Source organism: Leishmania major, chromosome 34 (genome assembly GCF_000002725.2).
Source record: "Leishmania major strain Friedlin complete genome, chromosome 34".
NCBI lineage: Eukaryota > Euglenozoa > Kinetoplastea > Trypanosomatida > Trypanosomatidae > Leishmania > Leishmania major.
Window position 1 is genome coordinate 229385 of NC_007286.2, and position 22588 is coordinate 251972.

Below are 22588 nucleotides of genomic sequence, written 5' to 3' on the forward strand. Positions count from 1 at the left end.
CCTCGGTGTTTTGCCTGTCTTTCCCGTGAGAATGCGAGTACGTCTGTATATATGTCTCTGCTCTGTATCTTGTCTTCTCTTTCACTTCTTCTATCCCTTCCCATTTCGCATGCCCACCTCCCTTTACTGATACTGTCTGCCTTTTCAGTGCCTTTCCGTTACCCGGAAAGAAAACAAAGTCTTTCGTTCGGCTTCACCCTCTCACCCACTCACTCTCCCGTTTTTTGTTGTTTTGCTGTTGCTTGCTTGTGCTGTTCAAATCCTGCTTCGTGCGTTCATGTTTCTCTTCGGTTTCCTTCTGGGGAATGGGCTTCCCTGTGATGGATGCGCTGTTCTGTCTGCCGGTCTGATGGTATGACCCCCTCCCGCCCTTTCTCCGGTGCTGTATGGCCATGTCCGTGTGTCTGCGCGAGTGTGCCCCTGACACGGTGCGTGCGTATTTCTAAATGATAACTCGATCAGCGAAAACGCAAAAAAAAAGTGACGCACGAGCCCGAGGCGCAGCAGTGCCGACAGAAGCACTGCGGTGGAGGGAGGGGGGAGGCGGCGGAGGGAGTGAGCACGACGATTCGCATGTCTCACAGCCCTGCTCATCATGTGTCTTTTCTGTTCGAAATGCCCCGTCCGATTAACGCAAGTCTCTGGAGCGAACAAGCAGGGTGTGTATATGCGTGTGCGTGCGACAGCGTAGCCAAGGGGGTGGGGGGAAAGGAAAAGGGGCTCTGTGGATGTTGTGAGAGAGAGCGGCGCATTCGATGAAGAAGAGAAGACAGACAGGGAGCACGCAGGCCGGTGATACGAGGCATGTGAGTAACCTTGGGATGTCTTTCTGCCCGTTACCCGGTCACCGCTGCCCCATTCCTTCTACTGCGACCTTCTCACCTCACATCCCCCCTATCCCTAGGTCTGCGCCTCTGGTGCAGAGTCAACAAGCTCTCCCTCCAGCACAACCCCGTCATTCCCTCACTGTCAGGCAGCAACGCGTCCGTGTAATGCCGCTCTTTCCTCTGACACGAACTGTCTTCTGTCACACCTGCACGGTGGCCCTGCGCTCTTTTTTTGGGCGAGAAAAAAAAGGGGGCTTGCTTTTGGTGCGTGTAGTCCCTGATAACGGGAGACATACCTCCGTGTATGGTATCACAGGGTCCAGTACTCCCACTCGCTGTATTTGGGGAGCCGAGCAGCTTCTATCCCTCCTAATGCCAAGCCACCTCTGGTGGTCACGGGGTCAGGCACCTATGAAGTGGTGTGTGTCAGAGCGATGCATCGCTACTGATGTCAGCGGTCAGGTCCTGCCTGACGTGGCGTGGAAGCGAGCTGTGACAGTGAGCACGCTGGTGTCATCCATATCATAGGCGGAGAGCGCCCGCGTGACTCGAGCGTACCTCACCCGGCCCTAGCTGCCTACCGTTGGAGAGCCTGAGACGCCGCCAGGGGTACACCATGTGGCTGACGGCACAATGGGAGCGGCTGTGAAGCGACCTGCGAGGCAGAGTTTGAGGCAGAGGCGGTTTTCAGATGGCTAAGGCGGCATCGCTGTAAGACGTGCCTACGGCTGCTTCGCACCACGCAACGGAGTCTGTGTTGGGCCAGGTAGAGTGGAGAATGACTCCTCTTCTACAGCGGAGAATGGACACATCGAAAAGAGAACATCTGTGGTGAACCGGCTTAGTGTGCTTTGGTGCTTGCATGTATACATACGTACACACGCAGAACATGTCATGGATAGAAACGCCGGTTCACGCATTTGGAAGGCAATCCAAAGAACAAAAAAGAGAGAAAGAGGAACACCTGGACAATGCTTTTTGTTGTTGTTCGAGGAGGAAGAGGAGGAGAGCTTCTTTGTTGTAGCCGCAGCAAAGTGCCTGTGATGTGTGTGTGTTCGAGGGAGCGTGTGGGTGTGGACCCTTGTGCGCTTCGTTGTTCTTCTTTACGGTTGGCTTCTACCTTTGGTTTTTTTTTTCGGCTTCTTATCAAGTGCCTCATGGAAGCGCACAGAAAACCGTCTCCAAAGTGCGTGTGTCAACAAAGTGTGAACCACCATGTGGCATACGATACGTTCGTTCCACGCCATCCCCCATCCCTTTCTCTCCCTCTCTCTCTCTCCTGTTGGTGCCGTCCTCCTCCTGCTCTGTGCTCACCAAAGTCAACTGCCTTCCCCTCTGTCTGCCAGTCTGTCCACATTCTGTTTGTTTTGTTCTTTTTTTTTTTACTTTTTTCTGGGAGTGGGGAAGAGCTCGTCGACCATGGAAGCGAAGCGACTCAAAGGTGGCAGAGAACAGGGAAGTGATAGCAAGTTTCCAGCGCGAGCGCCAAGGCACCGGCAGGCGCACGAGTGACAACAAACGCCGATCGATCAGGCGCACGCGCACAGAGCTATGGAGGCGGTACAGCCACGTGGCGGTACGCCACCGAATGCTCTCGAGGTAAGTCCTCACGTGGGCTCGGAGAGGATGTGCGGATGAAAGCAGTGAAGGGGAAGGTGCAGATTTTGCGTGCTCTTGCCCCTCTCTCCTGCCTGCCTCGTTCTCCACTGGAATTGCACAGCACCAAACGATAACAACTCCAGATGGCGAGACAACCACAAAGACAGACATAGACACAGACGTGCACATGCCGAAAAGCGATACGCACAATTTCGATCTATTTTTTTTTTTTCATGCTCCGTATGCAAGTCAACTACCAAGCAAAAAAAAAAAGGAAATGGAAACAGCCAGTACGAACGTATAGGGAAGGCAGCATAGCTCAGACACATGATACGTGCCAGCACTCTATCACACATCACCCCTCGCACGTACACTCTCACTTGCGGGAGTTCCGGGCTTTGTTTTTTTTTTCGGTGCTTTATGTTGTTTTTTTCTACTTTTTGCATTTTCCAAAGCAGGTGAAGAGAGAGAGAGAGATGGAATTTTTGGCACACAGATTTGCGTTTGCATATCAGATAGTGTTCTTGCGGCGCTCTTGCCTTTTCGCCTTTGCAGACAAGCTGCACTGCAGCGTCCCCATCCTTTCCTGTGCACTCCCGTGCCCCCCCCCTCCTTTACTCCGCGTGCGTACCTTTTCCCTCTATTCAGTGCTTCATCTCTCTCTATCATACACTCCCTCCCTCGCTCCTCCTCTGAGAAGGAAAAAGGACATGTGGTGCTTTGGTTTCTCTTTTTCGTCCTGCTCCTCTCTTTGTGGTGTGAGCCGTGACGCTGGCCTCTGCCGATGTACGGTGTTAAAAAGACAACGACGCAGGCGCAGAGGGAGAGAACGGGCGAAAGCGAAGCGCGGTGGAGAAAGGGATGGCGATATGGCCTAGGGCCCAGTAGGTGTGCAGCTTCACCACAAAGCGTGTTGCTGTTACCTCGATGCTTGTTGGCTGCCAATAAAAAAAAACGCCGGTTACGCCTGTCGTGGGTTTTGCGTGAGGCTTTCGTCGCCGTCATCTCTCCTTCTCCTTCTATCGATCGACTTTTACTCTTTTTTCTATCTCTCTTTTCTGAGATGGCGAGAGACGGCGGAGCGGCGGCGGCATCGGCGGATATGATGTTGCACGGCAGCCACCGGTGGTTGTCTCTCCGTTCTCTATTCCTTTGTTTCCTTGGTGTGATTCACCACCACCACCATCAACAAACCACCCCCGTTCCCCAACGATCCCCACATAACAGGGTTCTGTGGGTGGAGGAAGGGGTTGTCTATATGCCGTCTTCCCCTTCTTTGCGTTGCTGCTTAAGAGTGTGCATACCTCTGAGTGTGTGCGTGCGTGTGTTTTCACGGACACGTGCCCATCTCTTTCTCTCGGTGCCACCGATTATTTCGTCTCTACTACTACCCCGCCCCCGCCCCTCTTTGTTTTTGTTGTTTGTTTGTTTCTTTGGATGTCGCTCCCTCTCCCACGCCCTCTTTTTCGTTGTTGTTGTGTTATTTCTGGCTTCTTTAATGTCGTTGTTTGCACCGTTGTTCTCTGCATCCGTCGGCCTGCCTGTCGCCTTCACTGGTTTCCCTGTGCAGTTGTTGTTGCTTATATATATATATATATATTGGCGCTCCTTTGCTTCCGTTCTTCTCCTTCCTTCCCCACCCCTTTCTCTTTTTTGTTGTCGTTCGCCCAGGACAGCGTCATGCGCGGCCGCGTCGGATGTGTCGTAGTTCGCCGTGGCTCGCACACACGTCGCGTAGCCAAAACGAAAAGGGAGACAAACAAAAGACACGCATACATGCATACATGCATACATGCACACAAAACCACCAAAAGCCATACGAGGAGAGAGAAAGAGAGAAAAGAACAAGACAATGAAAAGGAAACGGACGAAACAAAAACCTGTAAGAGGTGAAGGCCCGTGTGTTTGTGCTGCTCACTGCCATTCCCCTCTCTGCCTCCTCTCTGAGCACGCGGGAGTGGGCACCTTCATGCTGTTGCCTCGCTTTCATTTCTCTTTTTTTTTGGCAGAAAAGTAGAGGAAGGAATGCGTGAGAATGATTTGTGCATTCACGCACATCATCCATGCGTGCAACACTCGGACACGCACAAGGTGCAAGTACATCGCTCACACGCGCGCACATCCAGGCATGTCGGTTTCTGTATTGATCTCTCATGAGCAAACGCTAAAATGAATGAAAAGGGAAGACGAAAGAGGCGGGCGGGCGGGGGGATCCGTTTGCTCACAGCAGCGGCGCGCCGCGGCCTGCAAAGCCGCTACGTCGCATGGAATGGTCCACCGCTGTCAACGGCGAGTTCGTGGGCGAGAGAACAAACAAACGTGGCTTAGGACAGTCTCGGTGGCTTCGCGAGGACCCGGTGAGCGTACAACTCAGCTGCCCTTTCTCTTTCGTCAACGTTTTTTGTTTGTTGTTTGTTTGTTTTCTTGTAGCTGGCCCGCTGTCTCTTCTCCAGCATACACATGCGCCTTCCCTTCTTATAAACATGCGTATATATTGCCTTTTTTTGTCTTCTCTTCCGCGCTCCCACTCGTAGACCCTCGCCGCCTGTTACCGCGGCACTTCGGTGCGATGCCATCACATGCTGGCCAGCTGTATCACACCACATAACGAATATGAAAAGAGATGGCGTGGGTGTTTTGTGCATGTGGTTTTTCGCATATTATGGTGAAGGCGCGTCTTGGACAGTGAACGCCGGCGGACAACTCTCCCTCGCGTCCGCGCTCTCCTCCTCCTCTCCTCTCTACGCCAGCAGGTAAGTACACCAGGCCCTGCGGAGATTCTTTTTCGTTTTCGTTTGCATGGTCATTTTTATTGTTTTCATTTGTTGGTCTTTGTACGCTTTCCTCAATGCATAACAGTGCGCCGATATCGAGGACATGATCGAGTTTGTTCTTCCCGCCCAGTGGGAAGATAGTGCGTTATTCTACCTGGAAAGTAGCTGTTCCACCTGTCATCTTCGCTAAAGGGCTCCAGTCACCTTTTGGTTCCTTCTCCCTCGTTGTTTTCACTGTCCGTGTCCTCCAGAGTGAATCTTCTCCACAAGACCCCCCCCCTTCCCACACACGCGCACACGCCTTTTCTGTCGCCACCTGGCGAAACAGGCAGCTGGAAAGACAGCCGGCTCCCCACGCTCGTGAGTGCTCACAAGCACAGGCATATATGCACACGTCTGTGCTCATGTGTGAAAAGACACGTTCGACTCCTGCCGGTGTGGCCTCGGTGTGGGCGGCCCGGTGGGAGGGGGGGGGCCACCGCCCCCAGAAGCTGGATCGATGGTAGCGAATGTGCCGACTCACCCAATGGCCTCCGTGTAGCTCCCTCTCCTCTTTCGCATCTCTTTCCCTTTTTCCATCTCTCTCTCTCTCTCGCACGCGCGCTGGCGAAGGAACAGATGTATTCATCAACGCTTAGAGGTTTTTCGCTGTTGCTGTTGTCCTGCCTTCCTCACCTCTTCGTCCTGCCGAGACGCTCATCAAGTCGCGGTGTGTTACAGCTTACAGGGGGGAAGGTGGTGGTGCGCGCAAGGTCGGTGCTGCTCTCTCTGAATTCAATATCCTTGTCGGGCTCATCTTGTAGGGAGCACATGTGAATATCCATCCTGCACCTGTAATCCTATTGTAAAGGGGTGTGGTGCAGCTCAACTTCTCGCCTCTGCATCTCCTCCCCCCCCCCTCTAGCACTTAAACATCATCATCATTCTCCCCACTCCCACCCCCAATCGATACCCGCTCTCACTTGTCTCGCTGCCTCGTCGTACGGGGACCCCCAGAAGCGACTTGGTGACGCTGCACCTCTATTAGCTTTGCAAGTCCACGTACGCGCCAGTGCACGTATCACACATGTGGACCTCAGCCACAGCCCGAACCGCTGGCAAAGGTGTCGACTCTCAGCATGGCTTGGTAGCGGCAAAGAGGAAAGTGCCGAGGGACGTGTTCGCCGGCGGTGTAGCGGGGCAGTCGACGCAGACGCGGAGCAGGCGAGCGGAGGCTGTCGTGCGACACGTTGCTCAGCTACCGGCTTTTGTGGCCTGGGCACCCGGCAACGCTGCAACGACACCCAGTCTCGTGGGGCAGTATTTGGAGTTTCAAGTGGCGGAGGTGGCCGCGCAACTCAACCTGATCCAGCAAGCGCGCAACTATGAGCGGCTTACACTGCTGCTCACTGAACTCCTCCAGAGGGACCTGGTGGCTGGTGTCACGCCGCGCGCTGTGCAGTGTGGCGTCCTTGATCTCATGCACGCCTGCGTCGCTGCGATCGCCATGGGAGAAGTTGGCGTTTACGATGATCAGCGGAGCAGTGGACAAGAAATCAGTCTAGCGGCGGCGGCAGCAGCAGGCGTACAGTACGCGCGCAGCTCCAGGACGGCGTTTAGCTGCACTTCGAAGTCGGCCCGACAAGGCGGCGGTGGTGCGGTACCGATCGAAAACCTTCTCCCTCCCCTCATAGAGCAGCCGGAAAAGTCGCTGAGAGCTGCACGCGGAGATACCGGGGCTGCCATCACGGAGGACGAGCGCGCTGCCATCGCAATGGAGACGTGGGAGCATTACATGGCCACGGCCCGAGAAGCCACATCGGCGGAGGGTGCGTCGATGATGCCGAGCGCCACGGCCGCCGCGACCATGATGTCCAGTGCCTCTTGCGCGAACGCCGCGCATTCCTGCACTTCAGCCGTCGCCGCTGAAGCACCGCTAGTGCCGATTCGTTCATTTCCCGACGCGCTTTGTGCCCTAATCGAGCGCTGCACCGCTACACCGCTTGTGTGTCTCACTCTAAGTGACCAGCAGTGTCAGACGACCGCCGTGAGGGACCTGCTGCGCGCGCTGCTGACGATCATGCAGCGTATCGAAGACAGCGCGGTTGCTGCCATCGACTGCGAGATCGCCCTCGCCTCCCACAGCTCCTCATCCGGTCACCACACACCAGTCGCCGCGACGGCGGCACTTGACCTTCAGGCGGTGCGTCTGGCCGCTGTGAAGGGCATCTCACGGGTGCTGACCACCTACCTGGACGGCGCTGACGGCAGCGCGCAACCACCGACAAAAGCGTCGGAAACGTTCACGGCGGGACTTGGCCACCTGGATATCTTATCTGTCTTTGAGGATGTTGTGCACCAGTGGGCACACGTGCTCACAGTGCTTGAAAGGGGGAAGGAGCTCATCGGTGCCTCGGCAGGGGTCGGAAAGGGTTCGGATGTCAAGGCAGAGGACGATCTCTCTGGTGTACCAGAGTCTCCCCAAGGACATCGCAGCGGCAAAGATGGAACTGGCGCTGCTGCGCAGCTTCATTGGGTGCTACGCATCGCCTATCAAATCATCGCCGCTGAGCAGCGGGAGGCAAGCCGCGGTAGCGCAGAGGCCGCGCCTCGTGTGCGACTGCTCCCCCCGCTGCTCGTCCCCGTGGCACTTCGTACGTTGTCGCTCATCACCACAGTCATTCCTCTTGTCTGCCGCCCTGCGTCATATGTGCAGCTGTGTGTGGATGTGCTGTGGGGCGCATCGCTTCTGACGCCAAGCGAATCGTCACGCCAGCTCATGTACGGCTCAATGGGCGTCGCTGGCCTCGCCGGCGCCTCGAACGGCAGCTGCGAAGGTGAGGCGGACGTCAGCAGGGGAGCAGAGGCGAGCCCCCCAGCCATGGATCTCTTCCTTGCCCTTCTCCACCAGTTCAACGAGGGCCACAGTGCTGCGCACTGTGAGCTGCGCGACGATCTCGTGTGTCTCTTCGCGTTCCTCCTCCGCTGCGACATACAATACGTGGAAGACGAGCTCGTCGCACATCGTGTCGCGCAGAATGGAGCCCCACTAACGTCTTCGGAGTCACTCAGCTGTCTCTCCGCCTCCCCGCCTTCGCTCGAAGCTCACGCCACGCCGCTCAATCTCAGCGTCGCCACTGTGGAGGCGATCAACGCTGTGGCGGCGCTGCTGTTCGAGACAACGTGCGGGGCCGAACTCACAACGACGGTGTACTCGGCCACAGCCACAGCCCCAGCGGCGTTTCAGTCCACCGACGTCGATCGAGGCGAATCTGCTCCGGTGACGCTGCTTTCCCTCGACGCCGCGTGTCGGCACGCGCTGCGCTTCCAATCCATCGCCAGCTCTGTGGCACGTCGTCGTGAGTTGCTCGACTTCAAGATCTACGGCTGGCAGCTGCTCGATGCTCACTACTGCTGGCAGCTTGCACACCTCACCTATCGCGAGTACGTTCACTACCACGCCACCACCGGCCCCGTCAAGCAGGTCACAGGGACCGACGGCGGCGACAGAGCCGTCACGGCGGCCCTCTGGGGAATCCAACTCTCGCGCCTGGGCTTCCTGGATGTTCTGCTTTTGTACGTCGACACGCGCACCGACGAGGCGGCCGTGGTGGCGTGGACACAAGAGGAGCTTCTGAAGCTGGAGGTGGAGGCCTGGCAGCTTCTCACATCCATGATCCTCTTCACGCAGCACCTAGGCGCGAAATTGGATGGGCTGCAGGTGCGCTGCCACAGCCCGTGCAGCGAGAAGCCGTCCGCGGCACAGTATCAGCAGCAAGGAGAGGATAGTCCACTGCTGAGCGTGTCGGTGGAAGCTGTCGACAAGCACCACTTCGGCGAAGAAGCCGAGTACCGTGACAGTGACATGGACAGCACAGACAACAAGCCAGGCATGCGGTACGGGGCCGACGTGCACTTCATTGCTGCCGGTGGTGTCGAGGTGGCGCTCCACTACTTGCGCACCGCGCCACCCGAGGCGGAGGCTGTGAAGCGGTGTGCCCTCGTCACCGTTGCTGCCATCGCGCGGGCGAGCAGAAGCAGCGAGGCGCACGGACGCTCAGTCAGCTACACGGATGAGGAAGTCGCTCTCGTGCAGACGGCCCTGACGCAGCACGCTCCGTCGCTCGTCCCGTTCCTAGTGCAGCTCATCCAGGAGATCGACTTGTACGTCGACGCCTCCGGTGTCCCAGCAGCGTTGCCGCCTCTCATCTCCTCCGTCACCGCGTCGGTGGCTGCGACGTCTCCGCAGCGCGTGTGGGGGCACCGTGCCGCTCGAGAGGACAGCGGCATTGAGTTGACGGCGGCAATGCCGACCCAGCGTGGGGTACGCTGGAATTGGTTGCCACAATCAGCCGCCCACGCGGCTTTTGTCGCTTGGGGCCTGCTGCGGTGCATCGGGGATGTCCCGCTGGCAGAGGTGGGTACGGTGCGAGAGCTGGCTCTACCGATGATGAGCGCGAATGGTATCGAAGAGGACGACCACGACGACGAGGCCAAAGCGACAAAAACGCGCCAGTCGCACTCCAACGTGAGCGTAGCCACAGCCGAGATCACTGCCGGCGCGAGCAGGCGTAAAAGCGTCGGGCGCGACAGAGCCCCGCTTCAGAGTTTCGAGTCAGCGGACTGTCAGCCGCACGAGGAGGTGGATTTATCCTTTTCGAACATGTCGTTCTCTGGATCCTCAATGGGTCCACTGGAGGTGGATGATGACGACGCCGCCGTGAGTGACCACCGTCGCCCGGCTGCATCGTCGAGGGCGGCAGGTGATGGTGAGTCGGCAGCGCGCTCGATCAACTGTGTCTCAGCCCCGTCGCATACGCGCGTGCTCCTGAGAAGCGTGCACTCGCAGGTTTTGCGCATTCCCGATCTTTTTGCGGAACACGGCGGAGTGCATCTGCTCACGTCGTGGATGCGACATGTCATGCGCCTGTGTTTGTCTGCGCGTCCGGAGCAGCAGCAGCTGCTGCAGCGCCGCAGCAGCGAAGGAGCCTCGCCACAACTCACAACGGAGGAGATGGCGAACCTGGAGCACTATGGCGACGTATTTCTGCTCTTACTGGACGTTCTCCGCGCCATTGTGATGGGCTGCAAAGCAAGCGAGATGCAGTTCGTCGAATCCGGCGGGGTGCGCGGAATGCTGGACCTCATGGAGGCCTACGCGCTGGCGCACGGCCTCATTGACCAAGCCGCCCGGCACGTGCGCCTGACGGCGGGGGAGAGCTGCGGCAGCGCTGCCGCCGGCACGGAAGACTATAAGGAGCAGGAGGGTGTGCTGACGTACGCTGCAACACTGCTGTCGGACCTTCTGGAAAGCTGCCCTCGTGCCATCGATGCTTTCGCCACGTGGCGCAGCTGCCGCATTGCCTTCTCACCGCTCACGCCGGACGTGCGCGAGTGTCGGATGCCCAGCGACGACGGAATTGAGGCGGTGCAGCTGCTGCTGTGTCTCTGGGCATCAGAGATGCCAGCACGAAAGGGCGGCGGTGCGGCCCAAGCGACCCCTTCTGGTTTAAGGCTCCTCCGTCTGCACCTGCGACCAGCTCTACGCACAGCGTTGAGGGAGGAGTACGTGTGCCGCCTCTTGCACCGACGCGCCAAGCTGGGGGTACTGGAGGCGGAAGCCGTTCGCAACTATTACCACTACCTGCACTCGGAAGCTGTGCCAGCCACAACGTCGCAAACGCCGGAGGAGGGAGTACCTGACTCCGTCGTGCTCGCGTACATGGAAAAGCTCATGTCCCTCAGCAGCAGGCGCCCCGCCGTGGAGCCGGAGCAGCAAATCGCACTTCTCATCTACGGCGCTCTGGGGCTGTGCATGAAAGTGTACGGATGCCTGTCTACCGTCGGGTTCGACTTGCTTCGCACCGCAGAGACAGAGGCACTTGGAGTGCCGTCGATTGGGGCGCGCCTCTCCTCGCTGGAGCGATCGTTACTGGTTCAGATTGCCGCGCTGCCGGCGTTGTGCGTGGACGAAATCAGCTTGGCCATGGCCGAGGTCGCTCTCGAGTACGACTCGCTTCCGGCCGGAGCGGACTCCGAGAGTAGTGACGCCAGTTGCCGTGCTAGCGACGACGCGGCGACGTGGCGGCCCACGTCGCCGGACCGGCGATTGCTGTGCGCTGCGGCGCAAGAAGCCGCTGTTCGTGCTGGGGAGCTCAATCAGCTTATTGAGGTTGGGGAGCAGGTACAGCAGGCGCGAGAGTCGCAGCTGTACAGCCGCTTCCTTGTTACACAGCTGCGGCAGCCGGTGGGGCGGCTGGCGGACGGTCGGCCAGGCGCCGTCAAAGGTTCGTGGAAAACGCAGCGGTGCCTCTCCACCACCCGTGAAAGCTTTTTGGCTCGCCACCGCAGCGCGTGCGCGCTCTCTGCAGCAGAGCTGGCCGCGCGCCTCTCGACTCGCCTGGCAGCCGAACAGCTGCAGCGACAGCAGTGCAACGGCACACAAACCGGTGCTTCGGTGGGTGAGGAGCAAAGCTGGGCGGGTCCGCCCAGTACAGCCCCATCGGTGCTGGGCAGAAGCCGCACTCCGTACGCCGCACTCATGGACTCTGTCAACGCCGCCACCCACGAGCGGCTTTCCGCCACTTTGTTCAGCATTGTGGGGCCACCGCAGCGTCCCTCTGTGCCCTTGACGCAGCGGCACCAACAGCGGCAAGCAATGATCGCGCGAAGCCTGCGTAAGCTGCCGTTGGATCAGTCCACACCGAAGGGTCCTCACAAACCGTAGTGCACGTGCTTCACTTTACACACAGAGATGTGACGTGGCTGCAGCCCCGCCCGCGTCGGCTCACTGGTGCGACCCATGAGGGGACAATCGGTGTATGCCGAGTAGGTGAGAGGGCTCGCCGCGAGGTGTGTGTAATACCCGTGGAAGGGGGTCCTACGTTGCCGCCTCTGCTGGAGCCAAGAGAGCGGAAGAGCGCAGTGTGGTGGTGGTGGGTTCTTCTTGGCCCCGCTCGCCACCCTTGCCCCTTTCGCGTGCATCCCTCGCATCGCGCCCTCACCCTGGCGATGCTGCAGCCCGCACATGTTTTATTTCGTTGCTGTTGTCGCGCTTTTGTTTGCCTGAACTGCAACGCCCGTTTAGATGTAACCACCCTTCTCTGATTCTCTGCCTGTTGACGTCCTCGTGCTACGGTTGTTCCCCCTCCATCCATGTATATACAAGTGAGAGGGGCTGGGAAGGCTTTGCCTGGCCGTCTTTTCGTCTCCTGGAACACACACACACATACACACACACACACGCCTCTTTTCCTCACGTCCACCCCCGCCCTCCCCCCCCCCACACACACACATAGTTGCGGTTCTTGTATGCGTCGTTATGTGGCGATGGTGCCGATGCTATGAAATACCGTTGTTGTTGTGTGTGATGGGTGCAAGTGTATGGAGGCGTGGTGCCTGTGCCCGGCAAACGTGCGTCCGTGTGTGTATGTGTGGGTGGGAGTTGCGGGGGAGGAGGAGGGCGGGGCCCGTCGCTCGACAGATGAGCAAGATGTTGAAAGCACAGCCGCGCACACGCGCGCGCAACAAGGAAAAACAAATAAACAACGATGAACGCAAGAACAAGAAAGGCAGGCCTTCGACATCCTACATTGCCCATGTGCGTTCGCCTGCTGCGCATCTGATGTATGGTGTTTGGGGGACGCAAAAAAGGGACGGCGTAGCTTCATCCCCTCTCCCTCCCTCCCTCCCTCCCCCCACACACACACCTCTCGTCTACCTTCAGCAGCATACAGAAAAGCATGCGGCGGCCACGCTGACGCGAGAGGGTCACACTTCAATGTACTGCTCCGCCACCGCAGAGTCCAGGCGGCGCATGACGCGCTCATGCGAGCTTCCTTGTGACCCTCATCTCCCACTCCTGTCTCTCTCTCTTTTTCTTTGTGAGGCTCGTACCCTCTTCCGTAAACGTATCCCGTGTGCACCTGCATGTGTGCGTGTCTCTGAAAAGACCTCACAGCGCGCTTCTGTGAGTCCCCACTGAGGACACTCCGCGCAGGACAAGCGATAATAAAGGAAGGAAGAGGACGCGCTCGCGTCCCTCTGGGTGTCCTTAAATATCCTCGTTTCTGTTTTTCACTCCAGGGCATCGTTGTCGCCGAGTGGAGAACAGCTGCTGCCTCACCGACGTCGAGCACCACCGAGGGGCAAGAAAATACTGTACACGCACGAGCCTCATCGCACTCAGTCCTCTACTTCAACTGGGACCACACAGTGGAAGAACGACGAGCTCACGCGCTGCGCCCATGTGCGTGTGTTGGTGCGTGTAGCGCTTCTTCGCCTGGTATTCACGGCGGCCTATCCTCCACTGGAGCGTCTGCAGAAGGGCAGCACGCCGTGCACCAACAAAGGCGCGGTTCGACGAACGCCATGAAGTTGTGCGGCGTGCGCGGCAGCGGTGTCTCGCTCATGCGGTCTTCCAATTTTCCGTGTTTTCGGGCTGCCCACAATGGTGGCGCGCCCACGGCAACGCGACATCAAAGTCTCTGTGGACGGTGCCTCGACTCCCACATGGGCGCTGGCAAACGATGGTGCTTTAGGCCCCTGCTTGCGGAGCCCCGAAGGTACGGCAGCGCTTCTTCCGCTTCCACAACCGACGCTGCCACCGCACCGGTGCACGGGGAGGACCTATACGTGTCTCACTATGCCATTCCAGAAGACGCACGTCGCCTTGTCGGCACACCGCAGTTGCTGCCACGGAATCCCGCAGAGGAAGTTGCCTTCAAGAAAAACCTAATCAGGAGCTTCCCGCAGGCATGCATCCGCAACGTGAGTGTAGTGGCGCACGTGGACCACGGCAAGACGACGCTCTCCGACGCCATGCTTCGTTTCTCGAATCTGCTGCCGGCAGACGGGGCCACCGGCACCTTTACCGATCGCCTCAAGGTGGAGAAAGAGCGTGGCATCACCATCAAAGCACAGACATGCAGCGTGCTCCTCACGGTGCGTGAGACGGGCACACAGTACCTCGTGAACCTGATCGACACTCCCGGGCACGTGGACTTTCAGTACGAAGTATCGCGTAGCCTCTGCGCCTCCGAGGGTGCAGCGCTGCTGGTGGACGTCCGGCAAGGGGTGGAGGCACAGACCATGGCACAGTTTTACGCGGCACTTGAACAAAACCTCACCATCTTGCCGGTGCTGACGAAGATGGACAACGTAATGAGCGACGCTGAGGTGGAGAAGACGCTACTGCAGCTGGAGGATAGCACCGGGCTGCTCAGCCGCGAAGTTATTCTGACGAGCGCGAAGAGTAAGCAGGGTATCGAGCAGCTCTTCCAGCAGATCATTGACAAAGTACCGCCCCCACGTGGTCGTGAAGGCTTCTCTGACATGAAGCAGCTTCCAGCCATGCACCCCGACAGTGCTGATCGGAAGAAGGTGGAGAAAGAGCTGGTGCCGCTGCGCGCTCTGCTCTTCGACTGCTGGACTTCCGAGAGCAGTGGCATGACTGATGGTGCTGCATCAGCGCCGGTGAGCACGGTTTCGTCGGTCTCTTCGGGAACGACCGCCGCCTCCGGTGGCCAATCTGTGGCGAAGGACGGCATCTACGGCCTCATTCGTGTCATGGATGGCACCGTCACCCCAGGCACTACCGTCACCTTCTTCCACTCGGGAAAGAAGCACGAGGTGCGCGAGGTAGGCATCATCCATCCCACTCTCCACCCGACCGCGGCCCTCACGGCTGGCATGGTCGGCTTCGTGTTCTTCCCTGGCCTGCTCAAGAAAGACGTTTTCATCGGCGACACCCTCTGTACACTGCCGACGCGAAAGCACACGATGCGAGTGGTGGCGACAGGGCCCCCCGAGACCGCGTCGCGCACGAAACCCGCCACGGCAGCAGAGACAGCGAGCAGCGACGACGCGAGCGGCAGTAGCGGCTCATCTGTAGTAGAGCCGATCCCTGGCTTCAAGACGGTGCAGCCCGTCGTCTTCGCTGGCTTCTACCCCGACGAAGGCGTCTACATCACACAACTGCGCGAGGCAGTGGATCTCCTGTGCGTCAATGACCCCTCCGTCACAGTGGAGCAGCTTCAGTGCCCAGCGCTCGGCCCCGGGCTGCAGCTGGGCTTTCTCGGCTTCCTCCACATGCAAGTCTTCAAGGAGCGGCTGCTCATGGAGTTTGGACAGACAGTGCTCGTCACGCCGCCGCAGGTGCAGTACATGTACGTGGAGCAGCACGGCGATCCCGACGACCCGGCGCAGCGGAAGCCTGTCTCCGTCAGCAACTGGCGGTGGCCGCACGAAGGCGTCGGGGCGTACCTCGAGCCATTCATCACAGCAACGGTCCTGACGCCAAGCGAGTACCTCAACGAGATCAACAGCGCTGCGCTCAGCGCCTTTCGAGGCGAGATGCAGGAGATGCGTGTGATCGATGGCGCCCGCACTCTGGTGCGGTATCGTATGCCATTGGCAGACCTCGCCCGCGGCTTCTTCTCGACGGTGAAGAGCAGCTCGCACGGGTACGCGACGCTGGAGTACGACGATCCCACCTACATGACCGCCGACCTGGTGAAGATGGACATTGTCATCAACAAGGCACACATCTCCGCGCTGTCGACGATTTGCCTGCGCCACGAAGCCACCACGCACGCCCGGCGCATCATCGGCTCCCTCAAGGAGAACCTGCTCCGCTCCTCCGTCGACCTGCCACTGCAGGCACTGGTGGGGAGCAAGATCATTGCCCGAGAGACCGTCAAGGCGTACCGCAAGGACGTCACCGCAAAGATACACGCCGGTGACATTTCACGCAAGCAGAAGAAGTGGAATGACCAGAAAAAGGGCAAGGAACGTATGGCTCGCCGGAGTGTCGGCACCGTAACGCTGGACCAAAGCGTGCTTGCGGCTGCCCTGGGGGCAACCACTGCACGGTAGGGGGTGGATAAGGACATGAAAGAGGCAACTGCGTGGCGCCTTTGTGTATGCCTGCTTCCTCCGTTCTCTTGGCTTCTGCACACGAGTGCCGCATCTCCCTCCCGCCCTTCCATTTGTTGTTGTTGTTGTTTGTCTTGTCCGTCCTCACGAAAACGCCCACAAAAGAATACGACGACACCGTAGTTGGTGCCGCGCTGTGCTCTGAGCTGAAGAGGGCAGCCACGCACCAGGCAGATGCGGAGCGAAGGCTGGTCACCCAAGGTGGACCGCACCGAAAAGGAAACGCATGCGAACGGACTCTGCATGGCTGCACGTGTCTCTCTTTCTCCCTTTCGCTTTACCCATTCTCTGCGCACGCCACAACGACGTCCAACTGGCCATGTACGGCATACGACACACACGCATGCATACACAAATACATATGTAGATGTCGTTTCTGTCCTTTCCACCGCACTTCGAAGCATTTCTTCCGTTTCACGAGGAACAGCAGCCAGCTCTCACGGCACCTGTCTCTCAGTGACCAAACAACAATCAAAAACAAACAGAACCTTCTCATCCCCTCCCCGTCCTTCGTCACTTCTCTCTCTCTCTCCCCCCCCCACACGCACGCACCTTCCCACACCTTTGTGTGTGCGTGTGCGTGTGTGTGTGTGCATTTTTGTTCTTGTTCTTATTGTCGTTTACGTTTTCTTTTTGCGCTCTCCTTTTCTGTTGTTTGTTTTTTGGGGGAGTGGGGGTTGTTCCGCTCTTGCACCACTGCCACCACCACTACATTGCCTCTCCAGCTCTCCATCTCTTTCTCTATATCGATATCTATATAGATATCGATATCGATACCCTCACCCTTTGCCCCACTTACTTCCCTGACTTTACCCTCAGCCATGCAGCGCCTCGCCTGCGTCCGCTTTGTGCGCCGCATGGCGACCGCCTCCCTCGTCTCCGCCGCGGCGTGTGAGGCACCCGTCCGGTTCAGCTCCGACTACGTGAATAAAGCCGCCAAGAAGAAGCTCGAGGAGGGAGATGACGAGCGGTGGCTCGAGGCCGAGATGGATAAGAACATCAGCACACCAGAAGAGCGCTACGCCCATGCTCGCGAGATCGAGGCGCTCAAGCGCATGGTCTCTCAGCTCAAGGAAGAGCACAAGGACAACCTTGAGGAGGTGAAGCGTGATCGAAGCAATGAGCTTGACAGCCTCAAGAAGGAGATGAGCGCGCTACAGCAGAAGATCTCAAAGCTGACGGAGAAGTAAGCTGAAGAAGGGAAAAGGAAACAGCGGCGCAACCTCGCAGCACGTCCGTGTTATGTGACACCGCACCAGTGTGTGTCAGCGCGGAAGTCAGGGGATTTATATATTCACAGGGATGAACCTGAGAGTGTGTGCATGTGTAAAGTCAGGTTTGCGTCTTTCACTTGCGTCCATCACCACCACCTAGCACGAACACACACACACACGCGCACACGCACACGCACACGCACACGCACACGCAGGGAGACACTGTCATGCCTGTGGGCGCAGGCATGACAGTGTCTCCCTCCCTCCCTCTCCTCTGCCCCGAGTGTGTACTCCTTGCTTGGCTCTCTTTTCTTTCGTTTCTTTCTATACAAGTCTTTCCCTCCCTCACTCGTCATGGTGCTGGTGGCACGCCCTTCCCGCGCACCCCTTCGAGCCCGCGCACGCGCGTGATGAACGAGCAGCAAAAACGAACGCAAACATTTTTGAAAAAGCCGTCCTTGTGTGCATTTCTCGCAAGGAGGGGAGGGGGCATCGCCCGCGCAAACCGGCAGAAGATGGCGAGAGCAGAGAAGAGACATGCTGGGTGAGGGTCCGTCACTGCCTTGGTGCTTCACCGCTCACCAAGTGGACAAGAACTTCACGCCATCGCTGCGTGACTCTCACACGTCTGTGCGCTCTCCCCCTCTTCTCGTACCTCGGTGGTAAAGTGCACCACACCCGACAATGAGCTGTCGAGCCGTACGCCCGGCTCGTTGTCCTTCTGGCGCTCCCTCGCGTCCTCCGCCACGGAGAGGAGCCTCGACGCGTTCTCATTCTTCTCTCCGCGTCTCCGCCTTTCCCTTCCCTTGCGCGGCTTCTCCCTCCTCCGAGTGGCCCCCTCAGGCACATCCCGTGCTGGCAGCGCCGTGTTTTCTCAAAGCCCATCTCCTCCTCTCTCCCTTCGGTTCTGGTCAATGCGCAGCCCCTCTCGCGAAGCTCCCATCCCTCGACTAAGCGCGGCTCTCTCTTAGGTTTTTTGCTGCTTGTGTGTGCATTTTCTTCTCCAGCCTGTCGCCCCGCCCCCCCCCCGATACACAACCGCACGCATTGGCTTGCACGCTGGCACAGATCTCAAGAGCTCGATTCAGCAGCGTAATCGGCGTGTTGCGGCAATGTCATCGCATAATAGTTTCCATGACGCCGACGGTGGATATGAGCACTCCCTCCTCCTAGTATTGCAAGCCACGGTGAAGAATTCACTGTGGCACTTGGCCTTCTTCCCCGCGCTGCGGCCCAGCTCGCACACTGTGTCAGCTGTCAAGGCAAATTCCTCGACGTCGTCAACAGCGGCAGATAACAGCGTGGTTGTAAGTGCTCTTCACAGCCTGGCGCTGTTGGAGGCGGTGGGCTACACGGAGGCTGGCCACACGGCTCGCCGGCTGTGGCGAACGCACGCCTTCGGCTCAACGTTTTCTCTATCTCAACACCTCGTGTCCGCGGAGCAGTGGAGCTGGGTCGACAAGCTGCGCGTCACGGCGCTTCGTCATGCAGAGGCTCTCTCCTCCACACTCGGCAGCGGAGGAGGTGTGTTGGCCACTGTGCTGGCAGAGACGCAGCAGTTGAATAAGCAGGATAAACAGACGACGGCGTCCGACGCACTCTTTTCGGAGCTGGCTCATGACTACCTCGAGCACATCGCAACCGCGACCTCGGCGGCGAGCACGGCAGACGCATCTAAGCCTGCTGCTTCAACAGAGTCGAAACTTGGAGTCCCGCGGCGCCGCACAACTTCGATCTTCCAGTACGAAGCTCTGCCCCCACCGGCAGCTGCGCTGGCGCCATCGGAGCTGTCGGCGGCTGCGGCGCGGCAGCAACGGCAGTGGTACGAAGCACGCCTGTACGCCGCTGTTGCGTGTAGCACAAGCATCTCGACCCCTGGACCGCTAGCACGACTCCTTGTCGCCTACGCCCATCAAGGCGATCGTCGACTGCAAGTTGCAGCAGGCACTAACCTTGAGTGCTATATCGGCGAAGATCATAATGGCGAAAAGACGAAGGAGGGGGGCAAGGCAGCCTCAGTCACGAGCGTGGTCACCGATACTGCGGCTGCAGCCCTTGCTCGGGTGCGTCTCAGCGGCGTGGTGGCTGGTGTCGTGGAGTATGCACTGTGCGCGGCTCGGGTGCGCACCGCCGTCGCGGTGGCCGAGCTTCGCGCCTCCGCCTCGTCTGTGAACGCGTCACCGGAGCAGCCTCCGCCGTGCACGGCGACGGCGTCGTGTACCGTCGCCCATGTGCCTCACAGCGCTGCCCTGCTACTCAGCCTCCTAGCGGAAGAGTGCAGCTACTATCAGCAAACAGCGCCGGACGGCACCGGCTGCGGGGAGGTGGGAGTCACCGCAGCGGTGCTGCACGCCGTGCAAGAGCTGCTCTTCACGGTTGTTCTTGGGAGCGGCACGCAGCACATGCGCAACAGGCCTGAGCCGCCAGCCCCGCCGAAGAGGCCAGGCGCAGATGGCGGCGGTGGCGCCAGCTTGACGCCGGTGGTGATGGCAGTGTCAACCACCCGCGGCGTGACACTGCCGGAGGCGGATGCCATTGCGCAGGAGTTTTTCCCTGCCCTCGTGCAGCAGCTCGGTATGGAGTGGGTGTGGTCGCCGCTGCTGCGGCACTTGTCGAGCCTAGACAAGTCCCAGGTGTCCACAGAAGCAGTCGACGCGCGAGCAGGCTCGACGCCCGCGTCGTCTCTGAGCGTGCGGTGGAGCAGCCACGTGCTCATGGACACCATTCTTCTGTCCCTCTCCCGAAAGACGTATCCGCAGCGTCTCCTAAACGTTCTTCCCGGTAGCTACGAGCGTCTCCTCAGCAACTTGGATCTACTGCCCCGAATGCCCCCGCAGGGCGACGACGCTGACGATGCCGGCAAGGACGACGCGGCGCACCGTGCGAATGGTCCGTTGTTGTTCGACATGCCCGCCTACTACGCTGAGCCGGCATCTGCGCTGGTTGCGTACTTTCAGCGCGCCGGCGTGTCTGGGTTGCGAATAGAAGAAACGGAGCGCATCCTAACGACTGCCACGAGTATACATGCCATGATCGTGCGACTCCGAGCACAGGCGCCTTCGAAGCATGACGCGGACGGGCGAGAGGACGGCGCCGATGATCGAAGTGGCGAAGAGCTGGACGGCAACGGTAACAGTCGCGTTGCCTCTCTTTACTGCCATAATGAAACGAGGGCCACGCCGCACGCCTACGCGCTGACACGCGAGCGTGTCGAGCATCTTATCACGCGCTATCAGGGTGAGGTGCTCCTTGCCGCTGTTGTTGTGCACACCCAGTTGCGCGTGCCAAGCCAGGTGCAGCAGCTCATGCGCGTGCTTGCGCCGCTATTCTTGAAGATACACCTGGCATGGCGCACCCATCACGACGGCAGCAGTGCCTCCTGGCTACTTCAGCCTCGCACGGTCCCCAGCGTGACGGGTACGACACCCAGCGCCGCACGCTTCAGCGCAGAAGCGGCGGTGCTGCTGGATGAAGTGGGGTACGAGTTTTATCCCCTCGAGTGGCTGCCCGCTGCGTTGGCCGCAAGCACCGCGGCAAACGACTCATCTGTCGAACGCCTCGCCTTCCCCTACTCTCTCTTGACCGCTGTAGGTCACCAGTTTCAGCTGCAACTGCGCGGCACCCCACTAGGGAACAGCGGCGACGTCACCCTTCGCCACCCCGCTGGTCCTCGGACGTCCGCCGTGATGCCGTCGGTGGGCGAAGCGGCTCTCATTGCCAGCTGCAGGGGTGGGGACAAGGAGGAGACCAAGGCCACTGCCGCAGCGTGGCGCAGGACCGAGCGCCTTGTGACGGGGCTCATGCAACTCTGCTATCTCGACCCCAAAACATCCTCTACAGAGCTAGAGGGGACGCTGGCGGTGTCGTCTACCAGGCGCGTCTTGACAACGAGCGTCGGAAATGCCACGCTGCGCTCTAGCGGCGGTGGTAACTCAGCCCTTGGCGCTCGTGGCAGTCGGGCGAACGTGATTGCAGCGGCCGATGTTGCATCGCACCGCCTACGCTCCCTGCTGCTGCAGCCGGCGGTGATGGACGCCATGTGGGGCTCAATGGAGAACACTGCTATCGCCAGGGGCAACGGGGCGTCGCAACGTTACGGCGAGCGGCATGAGAAGCGGTCGCAGTCGGCTGCCGCCTCAGCAGAGGCACAAGAGCACCTTCGATCGATGCAGCAGCTGCTGCAAGAGTATGGTGCCGCCTCCTTCGACACAACGGTGGAAGCCGCAGACTTTGCCCTCATGATTGCACAAGCCTTCCTGCCTCTTTCTGTCGGCACAAGTGCCTCGCTTTCCTCCGCATCAGGCAAATCCGGCCCGGCCGCCTCGGCAGGGAAGAAGAGCGAGGCGCTTCTGCACGCTGGACTGGGGTGGGGTAGTGCGGTGGTGGGGCACGCTGCCACCAAGGCGAGGGTGCACATGCAGCTTCAGCAGCAGCAGAAGGGAGGTGTCTCGTCGTTTTCGGCGGCGCTTGCGCATGTGTACAACAGCGCCACGGTAGACACAGCGTGGCTCGCGCGGAGTGCACTGCGGTACGTCCCACAGCGCATCTGGGAGAAAATGTGCGCCCATCGAGCCGAGAGGCTTGCCCTGGTTCATCGGCACAGCAAGTGGGTCTCACGCCTCCTCGGAAATTCGCCCACCGCTTCGGAAGCGAAGCAATGCGACCTTGGCAATGCGCACCGCGTCGACCCGCTGCTGGTGGCGCAGTGGACGCAGTGGGAACGTGTGTTGGAGCAGCTAGGGCTATCTGAGCACCTTGAAGGCGGTTCAGCCGCGGCGGCAAGCGCGATGCCTCACCTATCATCTTTCTCAGCAGAGGATATCACATGTGCGCAGTGGTTGTGGTACTCGCCGTACTTCGCGGCAGAGATGGGGCCCTAAGCGCTGCGGGTGTCGAGGCAGCCCTGGCTGGCCTAGTCGGGTTGTTTCTGCAGTGGCATTGAGTGGTGATGTTCTTCTTGCTCCTATGGGAGGGTGGCTCATAACGTTCCAGGCTGCCGTCCCCCGCCCGCACCGCTTATCAGAAACGAGCCGCTCCCTATCGTAACCGTGCGCTTCGTACCTGAGAACACTGTGAAGGAGCTTAGGAGGGAGGTGAAGTCTGGAATGAGGCGATGGTATGCCTCTCCACTGCCTCCTGCTCCGCCTCACTCACCGTGCGTGAGAAGGCGAACGCAAGTCTAGCGCCGCACAAACAAAAAGAAGGGCGAGAAAACATGCTCCGTCCGTGTCGGTGAATGCGCCCGCCTCCAAGCGCGTGT

The 22588-nt window shown here is 59.2% G+C and overlaps 4 protein-coding genes across 4 annotated transcripts; all 4 read left to right on the forward strand.

The window, feature by feature from the left end:
* Positions 1 to 6659: 6659 nt before the first annotated feature.
* On the forward strand, positions 6660 to 11906 carry LMJF_34_0560 (conserved hypothetical protein; the record flags this gene model as incomplete). The annotated part of the gene is made up of 1 exon (XM_001686095.1): positions 6660 to 11906. One exon carries the CDS (start codon positions 6660 to 6662, stop codon positions 11904 to 11906), a length of 5247 nt encoding a protein of 1748 aa, XP_001686147.1.
* Positions 11907 to 13549: 1643 nt separating this feature from the next.
* Positions 13550 to 16054, forward strand: LMJF_34_0570 (putative GTP-binding protein; the record flags this gene model as incomplete). Its single annotated transcript, XM_001686096.1, has 1 exon — positions 13550 to 16054. The coding sequence occupies one exon, from the start codon at positions 13550 to 13552 to the stop codon at positions 16052 to 16054; it is 2505 nt and encodes an 834-aa protein (XP_001686148.1).
* Positions 16055 to 16935: 881 nt separating this feature from the next.
* Positions 16936 to 17304, forward strand: LMJF_34_0580 (conserved hypothetical protein; the record flags this gene model as incomplete). The annotated part of the gene is made up of 1 exon (XM_001686097.1): positions 16936 to 17304. One exon carries the CDS (start codon positions 16936 to 16938, stop codon positions 17302 to 17304), a length of 369 nt encoding a protein of 122 aa, XP_001686149.1.
* Positions 17305 to 18440: 1136 nt separating this feature from the next.
* On the forward strand, positions 18441 to 22208 carry LMJF_34_0590 (conserved hypothetical protein; the record flags this gene model as incomplete). Its single annotated transcript, XM_001686098.1, has 1 exon — positions 18441 to 22208. The coding sequence occupies one exon, from the start codon at positions 18441 to 18443 to the stop codon at positions 22206 to 22208; it is 3768 nt and encodes a 1255-aa protein (XP_001686150.1).
* Between the last annotated feature and the right edge of the window lie 380 nt (positions 22209 to 22588).